General features: G+C 34.3%; 1 protein-coding gene and 1 long non-coding RNA gene across 3 annotated transcripts in view; one reads left to right on the top strand and one right to left on the bottom strand.

Annotated features, from left to right (window-relative positions):
* Window positions 1-2350: 2350 nt before the first annotated feature.
* The window catches only part of LOC141450216 (uncharacterized), a 111353-nt gene continuing 95954 nt past the window's right edge, over window positions 2351-17749 (bottom strand). For both annotated transcript variants that reach the window (XM_074120413.1, XM_074120414.1), the window contains exons 5-7: window positions 6918-7089; window positions 6059-6212; window positions 2351-5253 (exon numbers count right to left, since the gene is read on the bottom strand). In XM_074120413.1, coding sequence (XP_073976514.1) covers window positions 5158-5253; window positions 6059-6212; window positions 6918-7089 — 422 coding nt within the window. In that variant the 3' untranslated portion in view covers window positions 2351-5157. The remainder of the gene's footprint in view (window positions 5254-6058; window positions 6213-6917; window positions 7090-17749) is intronic.
* Window positions 7086-9552, top strand: LOC141450225 (uncharacterized). The gene is made up of 3 exons (XR_012455970.1): window positions 7086-8316; window positions 8453-8718; window positions 9023-9552. It is a non-coding gene; the product is annotated as an uncharacterized lncRNA (long non-coding RNA).

The following is a 17749-nucleotide window of genomic DNA, read 5'->3' as shown; positions in this document are numbered from 1 at the left end:
TTCAACAACTTGGCAGATTAGGCCAAGGTGTTTTATTAGTTTAGTTGAAAAGTAGTTCTTCTCCAATGACTGGACGATATTGGCCATTATATTTAAAATAAAAGGATTCTAACAATCTGAATAGTAATTAAGCACAATGAATACCATTTTGACAAGAACTCTTTGGAGTATGTAGATCAGTTGTAAATAACCTGCCATATATAACCATTTTTTGGGGCCCTATATTGTTGTCATACGTATGTACGAGGTGTGTTCAAAAAGTAACGGGAATTTTTAAATTTCGCGGGTTTGGAGAGTCTGATTGTAAATTTTTTTTTTTTATTATGTTGGTACACATGCCCCTGAAGTACGATAAAATTTTCAGTAATATTCATTGTTTACTTCTCAAGTGGCAGCCGTTAAGGTTAGACGTGTTTTTCGAGCTTGGCGATTTTTGTTTGTTAAAAAAAATGGATCAAAGAATTTGTATTAAATTTTGCGTAAAAAATGAAATAAAGTGTGTGGAATGTTAATAAAGGCATATGGTGAGTCTGCTATGAGTAAAACAAGGATTTACGAGTGGTATAAGCGTTTCCAAGATGGCCGCGAAAACGTTGAAGATGACGAACGACCTGGACGTCCAAGCACATCAACAACCGATGAAAACGTGAAAAAAGTGAAAGAAATGGTTATGAACGATCGCCGAATCACAATCAGAGAAGTCGCTGATGATGTTGCCATATCAATTGGCTCATGCCATGAAATTTTTTTTGGGTATGAAACGTGTGGCAGCAAAATTTGTTCCAAAATTGTTGAATTTCGAACAAAAACAGCGGAGAATGGAAGTTGTTCAAGAGTCACTCAATGAAGTCGACAACGATGCGGATCTACTGAAACGTGTTATAACAGGTGACGAAACATGGGTTTACGGATATGATGTCGAAACTAAGGCTCAATCGTCCCAGTGGAGGCATTCTGGATCGCCAAGACCTAAAAAGGCTCGACAAGTGCGGTCGAATGTGAAGGTTATGCTCACTGTGTTCTTCGATTTTAATGGCATAGTGCATCATGAATTCTTGCCACAAGGTCAAACAATCAATAAGGAGTACTACCTACAAGTTCAACGCCGTTTGCGTGAAGCAATCCGAAAAAAACGCCCGGATTTGTGGCAAAACAATTCATGGATTTTGCACCACGATAATGCACCTGCTCACACTTCATTGCTTGTTCGTGAATTTTTGGCCAAAAACAAAACTTTAACGATGCCCCAGCCTCCATATTCGCCAGACATGGCTCCATGTGACTTTTTTCTATTTCCAAACATAAAGAGAACATTAAAAGGCCGTCGTTTTACAAGCATAGATGACATTAAAAGCGAATCGCTGAAAGAGCTGAAAGCTATCACAAAGATCGAGTTTCAGAAGTGTTTCGAGGATTGGAAAAAGCGCTGGCACAAGTGTATTGTATGCGAAGGGGACTACTTTGAAGGCGACAATATTAATGTAGATGAATAAATAAATATTTTTTTCAAAAAACGAAAATTCCCGTTACTTTTTGAACACACCTCGTACATATGTATATTAAAGTACCAAATATAGGTAAACAATATTATTACTTTATTTCCATCTTCCTAGTGCAAGTTAGTACCTTGAACAATTTCTGAACTCAAGATTTTACCAGGAATCGTGTGTTTTGAGGCTAATTTGAGATAACTTGAAAAAGAATTTTCTATCCAAAACTGAAATATTAAAGAAAAAAAAAGTCGAAGAAAGCTGAAATTTCGATCTTTTTTCGGATGGTCGTGATTTCGCATTATCATAATAGTCTTCCATTTTCTAGCAATTCGAGGATAGTTCCAACGTTTCCATTCCCTCGTATGTCCCGGGACATATTTCTCAATCTTCCAGCTAGGGATTCAGCCAGATTTTGGGAACACTATTATTTCTTTGAATTATTTAAATACTTCTTAGATGGGTGAAGCTACCAAAAATCTCCTACGAAAATAGGGACTAACGTTCATTAGCGTGCCAGGTCCCTGGGATGAGATGTCTTCCCATCGCATATACAGATCCTTCCAGTAATTTAGCTGACCTCCAGCCAATTTTATGACTCGGACTCATCTGACAATAACTTTTTCGTTCAAAATGTAAACAAAGCTTAATAATATCTCACAATATTGCCCAAACAATGGAGAAACAGTTCACTGTTCCAAAGAAGCACTTCACAAGAAAGCTGAAGTTGGCAATTGGAACTTAAGTAATAGTTGGAACCAATTTTCGTGTAAATCGCGAAAACAATTTTAGTAAAAGAGGCACTTCTCACATTCAAGGCATCTCATTTTGAGACAGTTAGAAATAAATGATAAAACTGCTATATCTATAATCATTTATTTACAATAATAAAATATTTTCTCCTTAATATAACCTCTTTATAATTTTCCATTTGTAATCTATATAATTTTCTTCACTATTCTTTCACTTTATTTATTGTTTTTCTTTCGAACGTAACTAATAGTTACATAGTACTTTTTTTTACTTTTACCAAGACAAACACAACTAATTTGTGTGCCTTCTAAATCAAAACAGATTTAAAATGAAAATGACAAGTTTTATACTAAAGAGAATAAAAATATCTAAATGAATCTTACAATATTTACAATGTTTATAAAGAACAAATTAAAAGAGAAAAGAAAATATATTACACCATTACAAAGAACAATGCGTAAATCTAGTACTCGTATATTATATATACATAAATATATATAATATATAAATTAATAAGTACGGAGCAAAATTGTTTTATTCGATTTAAATATAAATGGGAAGTTAAGAAATGAACCAAACAGTGGATTGCGCAGTAGCTTTTTGGTGGTTCATGCTGCATGTGTTCAGCTTCTGAATTTGAAACCTTCCTGCCACATTGTGAGGTTCATGACTAACCTTCCGAATTGTACATAAACATTGGTAAGAAAAAATGTTTTTTCAATGTATTAACAATTAATGGAACTTTAATAAGGGGAAAAACGTTCATTTTTTTTTTTTTGGTATTCAATTTTTTGGTTTATTTGAGCAATAGAATTTGTATTTTTAATTAATTATATTGCAATTTAAATACTTTTTTTTAAGTATCTTTCAAAATAAGTACAGAATTATAGTTCAGAAGTGTGAAATTTCTCTTTGTATTCTCCATTTTTCAATAATTAAATATATTAAATACAAAAAAAAAAAATTGACGTAGCTTATTACACGACTCCCACCTTCTTGCAATAATTTGAAGATAACCTGACATATTTCTTGTAACAGTGTGAAAGCTTGCCATAAATTACAAGTTCAAATAACAGTAACTAATGGTATGAGACTGGTTAGATTGCCCGCCTTAAGCAGCTTCACTATTGATCTGGCAAAAGTTTCAATTTTAAAGTTATTATTAAACGAAGCAGTTAGAAGGTCCTTTTTTTTTAATTAGAGCAATCGTAGAGAGAATTTACGAAATTGAATATAATCCTCAATAATTACGTTTTCTAAAGCACTTTTAAACAGCGTTTAGACCTCTTGCCCTCTTTGTAACGAATTTCGTACAAAAAAAGTGCAGAAGATTCGACATATAACCTTAAAAAGCAATAGTAAGTAAAAAAAAATCATCTATTTAACAAAAAAATACTAAAGAAACGGCTAAGCGGAGGTACTCTGTTGTGTATAATGCAAAATATTGATTACTTATTTATTTTTTTGTTAGTTTTTATTATTTCATTGTTTATATTTTATACCTCAGTATTTATTTGTTAATTATAATTGGAATTCCTATAAAATTGTTTATTACAGTTTCTTAAAAAGTTGTTTAATTTCAGTCAAATAATATTATATTTACATTTATTAAAACAAAAAATTATTAAAATTATTTTACGTACCTAACCTATAATTCTTCATCCCTAGGTTTACATATAGTTTACAAGAGTTAAGATTCTATAATACATACAGAGCTATGCTCCAGTGTGCCATAGATTATGGCATCCCTTCCATGAATCCATTGTATGGAACCATGTATTTTATTTTTTAAACAAAAAAATAATTATTATAATTTTTTCTCATATAAACAATTAACTATCTATATTTATAATTTTTTTTTTTATTAACACAGTTTTATTTTTAAAAATATTTATACTTCAAACACTAAAATGTTTTGTATTAGTTTACTTTGAGGAAGGTTATAAAAAATTAAAATAAAGCTGATCTTTCGCTTCCTTAAAAGATGTGATCAAGTGCAATTCATAAAAAATAAGTAGTTTTATTTTAAAAATAAAAATTATCTGATTAGATAATTAAATTGATTTTTTTGCACAAAAAAAAAAGATAATTGTTCCAAATTCTAAGCAAATAATAAGTGTCATTTCTTTCTTATTAAAGCCTTACAAAAGTGTTATGTTATTATTTTTTTTTATTATTGTATATTCTTAAGCCATAAAAAAGAAGGAATCTTTAGTGACTCAAATTACCATAAGATTAAATATCGAAGGAGAACACGGCTGCCTGATGTGAATCGAATAAGATTAATACGTATCGATACACAATTAGCTAAGGAAAGTGAACATTGACGTAGTATTATTTAGAAGGGAGGTTCTTGATAGGGTTCAGTTCCTCGTATTTTATGTGACATTCTTTCCTTTACTTTTAATCCTATCTATTAATATATTTTTGGAAATATTCATCGTATCAATAAAATTTAAAAAATTATCAAGAGAAAGAAGAGAAAAATCTAACTATTAATGGCACTATGTTTTACAAAAAAATATTATAAAAACAAAAATTAATATACATTATATACTTTCAAAAATAAAAACACCTATTTTCGGAAAAAGAAATGTGTAATCAAAAAGGCACTGCACTTTTAACTTGGTGCCCTATTTAAATGTGAACAAAAACAAAAACTTTAAAATAGTATAAAAATAAAATACATTTCTCAAAATAATAATAATTTAAATTTAGACAACTGGTTTTTTAATTAAAATTGAAGTTTCGAGGTTTTTTTGGTGGGTGACACAGTGATGTTGGTGAGTAGAAGTGGCAGTTTGATGTGTTCAAGATGGCGTCAGATCTTGTTCCTTCTTCAGGATACTTCATTACTTTTTCTACCTGTTATTTTAACTTTATTTTATTTTTATTTTTTTTATTATATAATGCTTCATTTGGATTCCATCCTTGCTCGTAGTTTTGCGTGGATTTGTAAAAATTCTGGTTCCTTATTTGGTGGGTCTTTTTCATTCAAGTCTTTTTCCAGCTGAAAATGAAAACAAAAAGGTTAGATGAAAAGTGACTGATTGAGCGGGGCCTAGAACCTGGAACTTATAGGAAGATTTCCTAGCATCTTTTCAAGAGGAAATGTACAACTCTAAAAGAAATGAGTTGACTGTAGCCGTGACAAGGAAAGCGCTAAATCTTGGTCATTGTGCTCTTCCTGTATCTCGGATAGGATGAAATAAAAACTGCATTTTATTAAGTAGGTTAATGTAATGATGGATATTATCAAGAGAAATTGTGAGATACCACCACAACGGAAGTTACTCGGTCATAATCACACTGCAAAGGGCTGTACTACAGTTGCTCTGGAAGGAACATGCGGGTGTACATTTACCAATATGAGGGTAAATGAGTGTGGCGTGTCTATTCGGTTTTCAATTTCTTCAGCGCATAGCACAACACTATCATTTGCTCGCTTGTCACTGGAATTGTTAAAAAGCACACCACGTGGAGTGCACTACGAGTTCTAAGGCGCTCCCTCAAGATTATGATTGGCCCCCCAGACAGAAAGAGGAAAGCGATCCTTTCTTTTTTTTGTGAAAACATGAAATGCCCTTCAGTAAAATTGCATCTCAGGTTAGTTAACAAATTTTGACTGAAACCTTAGATGCGGTTGTGGTGATGCCTACAATAAATGCCATGATTGATACTTGTTTTGGAATATTCAACATTCTTCACGTCACACAGATTCAGCAGACCATGAGCCCATGAGGAAAACAAATCTCGATATTCTGTGCTCAAGCAAAATAGTAAAAACAAAAGAGATTTTCAAAAGATGATCTTACAATTTCCAGACGCCTAGCCCTCTGTTCGATGACCTTCTCCAAGGGCGTCATGTTCTCCTGTTTCTGCAGTTCCAGCTCCTTCTTGAACTGGTTCTCCTTGTGCTTCTCCATGGCCCGCTGTAACTCAGACTTCTGATTCAGCACGTTCTTCCCTCTGGTAACAGATACAATTAGATCTAGTTAGACAATTAATCAGCACAACTGTGTTTTCGTTGTACTATTTAGTTCATTGTATTATTTTCAAAAAATAGTTACAGATCCGCAAGTTTGTAAGAATAGATTACTGGAATAGTGAAGAATTTCGTCGTTCTTATCCGTTATGGAAAGCTTTTTCTTTCAATTAAGACACGTCAATAACTGAGTCATCGGCGTCCCGAAAATTTTTTAAGGCACTAGCCTCACTAGACAGTGAGCAGTAAGAAGCTTTTAGGGGAGGAAATCGAAGGGGCGTTCAAACCCGGGTCGCCTGGGAAACCAGTGCTTCTATACGAGTATTCCATTCAGAGCACCCTGCGGTTTTCCGTTTTTAGAGAAATCACATTACATATTTTGTAAAAACCAATTTTTCGGACTCAGGAACTTCACTTTGTGTAATTGCGAGGAAGAAAGTTCGGCGAAAACGTGTCCCGATGTCCTTCCCCATTGGGAGAAAGTGAAAGTCGGCTGAGACGGCCAGGACTCCAGTGCCTGACCACCTCCACACGTACAACCTGAGGACATTCTCCTCTGGGAAATAGGCCACCGACTCTATTGTCTCCGAGACGATGACCTCATATTCCAGTTAGATTACTCTAATCTCTGCTGTCCGTTCAACAAAAGCTAAACCTAGTACTAGTGACCATAATATAAATAGACTAACAGCTTCTGATTGAGCATGAGTTCGCGGTGCAAATTCTGTCGATCGGCCGACTGCAGACAGGGGTTGTGCAGCCTTCTGGGCATGATGAGACCGTCGGCAGAGAGCTGGCCGCCTCCACTCACGGACTTTACCCCGGTCATTCTGCCACCTCCGCCTTCGCTTCCGCTCACTTCTGCAACAACGTATAAACAAAAATATGTATAAATATATTTTAAAAATTCTGCTCTGATAATTTTGAAGGTGCACTACTGTTGAGGTTACAGGAATTTTAAAATTGTCTTAAAACTAGGAATGTTTACTAATAGATAAAGATGATTTAATAACTATAGACATATCTCCATTCTCCAGATAATAGACGACCAGGAAGGAAGTTTAATGCAAACCATTCAGGCTGTTGGAAATGTTTTTCCTGCGAGAAGGTTACAAGCGCGGAAACTCCTTATTAGCAACAATAGCCCACTTTCCGGGTGTTTCAAAGCCATTGTATTGCTCGAGTTGAACACCTCCAGTTGTAAATTACTCAGACAAATTGTTGCCTGCCTCCGTCCTCAGAAGTTTAGCTCTGCTGATTTCTTCCTTATAACGTGACCTTAGCAGGTGAATTCCTATCGCTTTTATCACCCTTCTTCTCCGCCCCCCCCCCGAATATGGCACTATGCCTTGAAAGGGTGTCGGCCATCGCGTTAACTTTTACGTAAAACTAATTCAGACACCTAAAATAATGTGATTTAGCTGAGGATTCTCCCAGATGTTTAAGTTGGTAACACTGGGACTCAGCACTTTACTAACTGTAGTACAGAATTACATCTTTTGATTTCCATACTTCCTGTTCAAGTGGACAACGCTTCCTTTTTGAGGTAATTTTTTCGATCTTTCGTTTTAAGGAAATCACATACTTTTGACCAAAAAACCTTACTGCCTACTAAAAGCTTAGCGTGAAGAAAATGGTAGAGGTGGCTCACTAGAAATACCTAATTTTGAGTTTACTTCATGGAATTTCCGTTCATAATGAAGCCTTTTTTGAATTTTGTGTGGCCCCCCAAACTCAAACATACGAGAGAGTTTAGCTAGCACATTCTAACCTAACTTTATATAGTACCAAACTGTGTGTAAACACTGCAACGTATGTTCTAAACAGTTCAAATGGCCACGCTCTGATTATTACAATTTTATGGTTGATTAACAGGTGTGACAATTTCCACAAACGGAAGAAAAAAAAAAAAAAATCAAACAAGAAATAACTGAACATTTCATAACCAGTTATTGAATAAAACCTCAATGATCATGTTGGCAGTTTATTGAAAAAAAAAAAAAACTAAATAAATTTGATTGGTTAGTCACTGATGACGATGTGTTTACATCAGTGACGTGGCAAAAATATCTACGACCATACAAATGAGTAGGTTATTTTTTTGTTTCCTTTTATAATTATTTCTGGTATTTTATAGATAGTGATGGATAAAATTCTGTGGTTTAGTTCGTATTATCATACCATAACGTTTAGCTAGACATGCGCAGTAAAAGATGTGTTTTAGCTTGACCTTTCTCAAGAAAAAGGGCACAATAAGACGACAGTGGCGAAGCCAGAACATCGTTTTATAAATATTTAACCGAGTAAACACGATTTTTTTTTCTGACTTGAAGTTACCAACCTGGAGAATCCTCAGCTTACTCCCAGGAATCCAGTCACAACGGTTACAATTTTGGGAAGAACACTAAATTGAATATAAATTACTTAGATCCATAAAGATGTTTAATTCGCCATTTTGTGAGTGCAGACAATTAATTAAGAACATATGATGTAAGTATCATCAGAGTTTCCAAATATCTGTCCGAGTCAGTGGCGTAGCTACAGGGATTTAAAAATTTATTTATTTACTATTTATATTATAAAAAATCATATATTTAATTAACTTTTCTTTTGTTTATTAATATCGTTTAGAAGTATTAAAATATCAAATACATTCTATTATTTAAAATTAAATTATAATCATAAAAAAATATTATTAAATAATCATCCACGTAACCTTACGTAACCTAACCTAACCTAACTTAACCCAACCTAACCTAACCTTATCTATTTGTTTCTCGTCTGAAATATTTAGCATTGATTGCTATTGAGAATAAAGAAGCAAGTCAATTAAACACGAAGACTCTAGAATTGACAAATTTGCGGCTGCAAAATCTAGACGACAAAATCATCATTTAAATAACTTTTTATACTTTGTTTATATTCAAATATGTTTTGTTTTTTTATTTGTAATCAGTTTTCTTTTAAACGTTTAATCCTTGTATTTAAATGTAATTTAAAATCCTTAAATATATTATTTATAAATGTTTCATTTAATATTACCTATTTCATTCTCTGCTTTTTAAATGCAACGAAATTAGTAACTTCCTAATGGTATATTGACTGGAGAACTTCAATAATTTTTGAAGAGATTCCAACGCCTAAAACATCTCTGGGTACCCCCTACTGATCTGAGCCCAGGAATTTAATTTCCTATCTCACCATTGGCGATTCTAAATACCATAACTATGCACATATATAACGAAATACATCATATGATCAACATAAAATCACGTTACGTCTGACAACGATTTATTCAAAGTGTTCAGGCCACTTATGTTTTGTTTTTAGCCAGATTTTGTTTTAAAACAATAAATTACAGGTAATACCTAGGGGAGGGGCCGAGACAGAGAGAGATCAAAAGTGGACACGACACCAGCCACGGTTACCATGGCGACCAGAGATTGCATTACCAACGCCACACCTCTTCTTACATTTCTAGGCTACAGTTACACGGAGTATTCAAATATGGCCGAGACTGTTAGCATAAATCTCTGGCATCCTGTGATTTACAAGCCGCCAACCTCTTTTATTGTAATTTGTTTGTCGTAATCTCTAATTATTTGTAATAATTATCAAATTTGATGTCAACGTTTTTTCGAATTAAGGCTAAAGGGGGATTCAGTAACATCCGGAAATGACTTAAATTTTGAAATAAATAAAATTATACTACCATAAATTGTATCAAATAGTTTAGTTATATTTTGGTTCTATCGATTACAAGCAATCATCCAATCGACGTTTAGAATAATCTAAACATGGTAGGAAACAGCGTAAATAAATTCACTAAAAACATGCGTAATAAAAGGAAGCCCCCTCACATTTATTTTTTTTACGCACCAAATTAAATGTTTAAAAAACAATTTCAACATGATTCAATAAAATAATAAAAGATAATAAGTTGAACCGTTCGCCACAACGTAGCGCTACCAAATGGTACGCATTATTCTACACTTTGATCCGCCATCTTGATTTATATCGTACATATTTTTGACCGGTTTAAAATTTTTGTTCCATCATTTTGGAAGGTGATTGGATCAGTTTAAGTGAAACGAATTTTATTTCCGCTTATGTGATTTTTTTTCCTATTTTACACATTACATTGTTGGAGTTAGCAATTAAACAATACACACCAATACTGAAAGTAAATGTGACGTCAGATAAGCTATTGTTACATCATCATCATCTAAAAAATTATGTTTTGCAAAAAAAATATAACAAATCTTCTAGCGCAAAAACTATGTTGTGACACGCAATAAGACTGACGATCACAGTGCACGCAAATGGTGATTTTTCATTTCGTCAAAAACTATAAATCTGATGGTAAGCTTTCACAGCTGTGGTGCATCAATTCTAATTAGACCTGCCATCTTTTTTTAAACAATAACAGGCTGGAAAATTACTTTGGAGTTTTTTTCTTAGTCGTCAACTTGGAAAGTATAACGTCGTCGTCATTCATGGCTAAATATTGTAACATCTATTGTTACTACTTGTTGAAGTGATTTCCGTCTTCAATTCATTTAAAAGAAAAAGAATTCTAGCGCGAACACTCTCTTTGATTCTCTTCTAGCAGGAAGTAGTGCAAACGTGCAGATCTTTAAATAGAACTTTTCACCGGAAATACAACTTTGATCGTCAACAAACTGAGCAGCAATCAACACACACACAGAATCAATAAATAAACAGCTGATTAGACTAACAATTAAAATGGGACCCGATAATAAGCATTAAACCAAAATTTATCTACCATAACTTTTTTTTTTTGGCATTGGCTTCCGCCATACAGCCAGCATCGTCTAGGTGCTTATCACTAGAATATCACTCACTCTCCATTCTTACTTATAAATACATTCGCTTCACACATTCATCCCTATACTATATACAACTAATTTACATACAAACTTACAACTAATGGATGGATCAGTACTCTATATTCCTGCCATCCTTATAGCTTAACCGAAATTAAAATCACGTAATCCTTCTCTAATCATTTTCTTCCATTCATTCTAATCGGCTGTAACTTTTAAATACATTCATATTTCTTTGCTAGCTCTGCTACAGATTTAAGCACATAGAGATGTTGGTGGAGAATATTATGTCTTCGCAACGAAATGGTGCATCTAAAAATACCTGTATATATCGTCAAACATTTGTTTCCTTTCTACCACATAACGTGGACATATCCATTATTATATTGTCTTGAAATCCTCCTCCTCATCAGCAATCTACGCAAAGAGGAGAGAGGACCTTTTTGTTGATCCTGTGAAGATACGATCCGCACACCGCGTGGTTCGCTCTCAGCCTGCTTATTGTCATAGTGACAGTTCCCTTAAACCATGGTTGTCTAGGTAACTGATCTACCATAACTTCAATTTATAAATCTCTTAAGGAAAACTTACCAGTTTTATAAGTTAAGGATTGATTAAACAAACAAAAGGTACACAAATCAACAAGTACCAATCATTTCATTCATACTTCCGCCCATAATTTCAGCCTGTTACAAACATTCGAAAAAGCTAATTGCATTTTATTTAAATTTCCCAAATTGAAACAATAAATAATTTTCACAGTTCAAAACACGCTCTACCTTGCAAGTCTCTTACATCTTGTTCCACAATCATCAGATTATAAATTAAACTGTGAACACATGTAGACCTATACTCGTATATGTTCCTAGGTAAGGGGTAAAATATAAATGTTGACGAAATAAGAGATCATGGAAGCAAAACAACTTTTTATGGTTATTAAACACGCTGTACATATTTTTAGTCACAAAATCTCGCTTCATTGATCAGATCATTACGAAAAACTTCAATAATTATAGATTACATTGAGCAATTCGAGCTATAATTGCAATATCTTCTTCTTAAAATAAATAAATAATAAACAGAAAAGAAAAATAATTCTTGAAGAAAGATAAGAATAATTAAATTGCGACTTCAGTACCATGTAATAAGAATTTTGAAAGTACGGTGAACGAACGGTGGCTCACTCTACGCGAATTAAATTGCCCAGCTACTTGCTTAGCTTCAATTACAGCATGGCTGAAATTGCCTACATCTGCTTTCCACGCCAAACTTGACATGAGAGGGAAAACAAAATTCTGAATTAATAAATTTATTAGTTTTAATCATAATAAATCTAAATGAAAAACTAATGATATAAAATAATAAATCTAAATAAAGAATGACGAAGTAGAAAGTTAGTCGAGAGGCAAGAGATGCCGTACGTAATGTATAGTTATGTTTGCAAACACGAACAGCGCCACTCTCCCCCCTCTACATACCGACAGACGTGCACCACACATGTACACTTGAGTCCCAATGGGCACACTCCAGAAACTCATGTACATGCTGGCAGTCTTCAATGGTCAACTATGTTTAGTTGGAGCTGTCACCATGGTAACCACATTTCTAAAGTGTACTTTATCACAATTTACTTTCAAAACCCTTTTTTTTTTTAACATCATCGCATGTTGAATGACGTATTTCTTCGCATATTTGGAATCCAAATGGTGCTTTAATTTCCTAAGTGCTTGGAAGCACTCAATGAATAGAAGATGAGTTATTCCGAGAGATACTTAAAATGACAGATAAGTCACAGAAAAAGTTCGTATTTTGGCACGAAAACCACGAGAAAAAATTAACAACTTTACGTAAGTATTATTACAAAAAAAAAAAAAAAAAACATTAAAATCTATCATCACAATTTTATAGATTTAATCAATCAAGATATTCTTTTTTCTTTTTTTTTAAGAGGTTCTGGACCGGTTTTGGATTTACTCCTTTCTTCAGAGATTGGATCATCAGCTGTTGTACATAGAGAAATTTGACTTCTACTTTTTTTTGTTAAAAAAAATCAAAATTTATTATTTCCAGTAGTTTAGAGAATTAAAACTATGATCATAATAACTTTCTTGTATTCTTGAGAAAAATGTAATTCACAGAAAATTATTTCCTTAATAAAACTATACTACCAAAGAATGAGGCTATACCTAAAATTTTATAAACCAGCTGATTTGATTTTCATTCAATTATTTATGTTAATATGGCGTAAGAAATTGGAATTCAAAAAAATAATAACAATATTATAAGCAAAAATCAACAATTGTAATTAGCGCTTTAAATTGTAAATAAAACTGATTACCTAGTATTATAAGTACATATGTTTTAACCTGCCACTTGATTAAAACGCATTTTGTTAGAAGAAGAATACGATAATTTGTTAAGAGAAGGTTAAGAATTAGGAATTTTTTTTTTTGGTTGCTAGGGCAACATTGGGCCACTCCAATTTTTTTTATGTTTGGTAACACAACTGTAACCTTTTAATTTCATTCTGTATTGTATTGTGTAAACAAATAGTTATTTTTTTCTTTCGAATAATACATTACATAAAAGATGCACTAACTATAATAAAAGCAGTCTTGAATGAGAACGATTAAATGTAAGTTAAATTTAAGTCACAATATTTCGCTTTAATCAGGTTGTTTAACTAGTCTAACATTACAATGTCTAACATATAATCTAGTCTAACACAGACCATATTTTTTGTATTTCTCTCGCTTTCTGCGCGAAACGTTTTACAAATTATAAAGACAGGATAAATTTGTAGCTAAAATTCTAAATTTGATGAGACTTCCATAACTAGCACTACTACTTAATCGCATGTATTGTTTTCTTATTCTGAGAATACCTATACATACGTAAATATATAACTTTATTTATACTTATAATTTTTAAAGTAAAGCTCTATTTTGGGCAATTCTTAAGATGGGTGGGAATTTGATTTTTCTGTTGTCTAAACGGTGATTTTAGTGAAATGTTTGGTTCTGAAATTACGTATAATGTTAGCAAGCAATGTTTTTAAATATCTTTATGCAGTTTGAAAAAAATGTAAAACATAATTACTTCGACAGTTATTAAGTATTTAAAAATTATAACTAAGGTATGTGTGTTCACACCATTACCATTAACCTCTAAAAATTCGATCATAAATTATCGATAGGGATCAACTATAATCGAGTTCTTTACATTATATGAATATATATAAAATTTATGCTCTTTATTACGGACAATTTTTGTCTCTGTACAAAGACAACGTTAACTTTGAAGATGCGTCAGTTCACCTGAGAAAACAGATCGAATGGTCTAGAAAAAGTCTAGAGTTAATAAGAAACTAATTTAGTGTATCATTTCTGCTCAGTGATGGCCGAGTTTTCACTTTTTATCCACTTTACAGTGAAGAAAAGCATTATAAGAAAATTACTTTTGCTTGTAGCGCGGAGTGCATGAATATCTATAAAAACAAGGACACAGCTGGTTAATGGTGAAAATGAAGAAGGGATCTCATTAGCTGGAGAAATGGCGAAGGCTGTGTGTCTTCTTCACTGGTGCGCCTGTCCTCTCTCACAGTAAATCAGCTGGCGACAAAAACGGCGTCATCTGCTGTCAGCATAAACACTTTTCAACACAGTCCAGAACTATCCACTCTCCTAGCTTGGACATTCTTGAGTTAATTACCCATTCTCCCGGTCTGACAGGGTAGCCCATCTTACCTTGGCACTTTCTCTCAGGAGTTGGCAGCCAAAGATTTCCTTTCCAAACTACCTGTTCATCTACCAACACTTTTCCAGGGAAATTCGATGAGACAAACTGTTGATGATGTGATTCGTACCTCTAAAGTGCTATTTCATCTTTTTAGCGTGAAAAGCGGAAATATTCACATGAGCGCCAGATTACCTTGGCTACCCGGATAACCCGTCTCTTGTGGATTAATTGTAAATGCTCGCCCAGATGTTTCTCACCAATCCTTGCTCTGGTAACATAATAGCGTGTAAAATCATGCACGATTGAAAACATTTCTCCTTGTATGAAACTAGAAAAAGGGGAAAACAAGACAAAATATCTTGAACATTTAAAGAGAATAGTTGGTCCAGTGACTTTAGGCTGGCGATAAAAGAGAGAGGAATATATCTTTATGTTTCAAGTTGGACTGATTTATTGCTAACAAAACAAGAAGCAAGCACTCAAAGACTGAGTGACAGACATACAGTGTAAGTAAGAGATTTATGGACGGAACCACTCATAAAAAACCCCAGAAATAAACTCCAAGGATACTCATCTACGCCAAGTAAAGTTACTAAAGGATGGAGAAGGGTTGGTGGAGGATAAGGACATTCCGCCGCTAGCTTTACGAGACCAAATCATGTGCCCTTGGAACTCCAGAACAACCGCTGCCTGAAGACTGGTGACGCCACACACCCTAAAGTTCTGGTGTCTCCCCACCATAATGTGCACCCATAAAATTTCTTCCACTTGCAAGTGGTTACGCCCATTGGCAGTACAAAGCAATGGATGGATAAAATGGCGGATTATGAGGTCATAGTCCCTTTTTTTCCCCCCAGGCAATTTTGGAGTAAGGGAAATCAGAGACTGGAGGCGCCACTCTACAGACCGCCGCTGCAAAGGGTTATTCCTAGTGGAGATTAAATACAATCTCTACCACCAAGAGATTGATTAGGGCATCCAAAACCTTATCTCACAATTACTTCCTTCTCAGGGAGGAAGTGGAAGTACGGTGATCGTATCAAAGTTTCTAAATATTATCTTTGACTGTATCCGTCGAAGCAGGTTGTATCTCTGACCGGTTTCGAACCATTAAACATAAATCGTCATGGACGTCTTCACCGGTTCTTGGAAGACCTTATGATTGGATTGCCTGGGACCACATTCTGTTCAGTTGCTTCAAATTTCCCAGGAGCGATTTGATTTATTTTTTTAAAAAAAGAAGTATTTAGAGTTAAATAACTTTCAGATTAAATTTTTTTGATTGAAGTTGTCAAATTGCAAACAAATCTTTCTTTGAAACAATTCTCTTCACTCGTCAAAACTCAAGGAGAAACCAGAAGTCGACCCCAACGCCAAAGTTATGGAGGGTACGACAGAGAGAGAGAGAAAAAAAAAATGATTTACAATTGTTACGCGGATAGATTGACAAGAAGGCAGCGTCCATTCCGTACAAGGAGAGAGGTACTTTCACTGGCTGGATTAAGGAAGTTCATTGCCAAGGTCTGGCAGCAAACAGGAAGTACTTCTGTGGAGATTCGTCATAACTGGTATGTACGATACTACGGTGGCCACCCTGGTGATGGGAAAGTTGTCCGTCCCAACTGTCACGTCACTATTTTGCTAATGCCTGTCTGCACATCTCTCTTATGAATGTTCACCGGAAATACAACACGTAAATCTATCGTTCGATTAACAACTTTTACAAACTACAGCAACATTACACTCACTGCTTCATGTACAGCAAAATTAAGACTGAATATACACTAGCCATAGCGCGTTGCGTCATGGTGACCATCTGATTTCTTTTTTTTTTTTGCCGGCGCATCGACGTCTACGGTCATTAGCGCCGCCCTATCATCTGATTGTTAAACTAGAATTGGAATTTCGAAACCATTTTGTTATTTACTAAATTTAAAAGTCTTCTAATAGACGTCATTTAAGTGCCGCATGTTCTGCCACAATAAAGAGATTGGTATTGCGTGTTTACAAGCCGAGAACGCAAAGCAGATTTCTAATTCTCTCACCACCAGTTTCAAGGTCGCTCCAAAATTAGACTAACTAATCAAACTAACACAATATATAGAACTAAACGGCGCCATTATCTCTTTTACTTTCATTCGCTCATACCTCGGTTTTTCTCTACGGAACTCGAACGTAATTTACTAGCCAAAAATCTCGTAACCAGAAATAAAACTTTTCAAAGAGGATTTCTGTTTCTTCATTGTGATTTCTTTTTTCTTCAAAACTTCTTCCGGTTTTCTTTAAAAAACTAGATACATTGCACTCAACGAAATCTAAAACAATAATGTTCGATTCGATTAAAACTCGATAAGTTCGATAAAAAGAAAATTCGATTAAAGCTACTTCCGAAAGAAGAAGGAGTATTGCCTCTTGGGAATCATTTAGGTACCCAGCAGAGTTCGCACATCTTTCACCTTTTTTTGGTTAACAACTTCGAATTTGCAGTAAATTTTGTATTGTGGATTTGTAAGTAAACAATCATTCTAGATTAATGCTCACCTCATGAATTCATGGTGATCTTGATCTCCATGGTACTTCAGGCACTTCAGGTATAAACAACAAATGATGAGACTTGGGAAAAACCTGACCAAGACAACTAGGGTCTTTAAAAGGAGGGTTACTGGTCGTTAGATTGTATGAGTCGACGGCGATTCTTGGTGGATTGCAACAGTCCAAAAAAAAATGGACGGTGTTCCTCTCAGGCGGCAGAGGTGACTTTTGTAAAGCAGGCCTTGCGACTTAGTGGTTAGTGGATCGATCTGCCTTTCCAATTATCTGACCTTTTTTTTTTGGCGCATCAACAGCTGAGGTTATTAGCGCCCGGAGCTTTTTTCAGTGCACTGCCGGCCTCCGGACAGTGTTCTCTCGTTACAGACAACATTGTCCATCACCGG

This window comes from Rhodnius prolixus, unplaced genomic scaffold (assembly GCF_049639745.1).
Source record: "Rhodnius prolixus isolate KJV_2025 unplaced genomic scaffold, Rpr scaffold_2, whole genome shotgun sequence".
NCBI lineage: Eukaryota > Metazoa > Arthropoda > Insecta > Hemiptera > Reduviidae > Rhodnius > Rhodnius prolixus.
The sequence above is the reverse complement of the archived record's forward strand: the minus strand, read 5'-3'. Positions and strand labels throughout refer to the sequence as shown.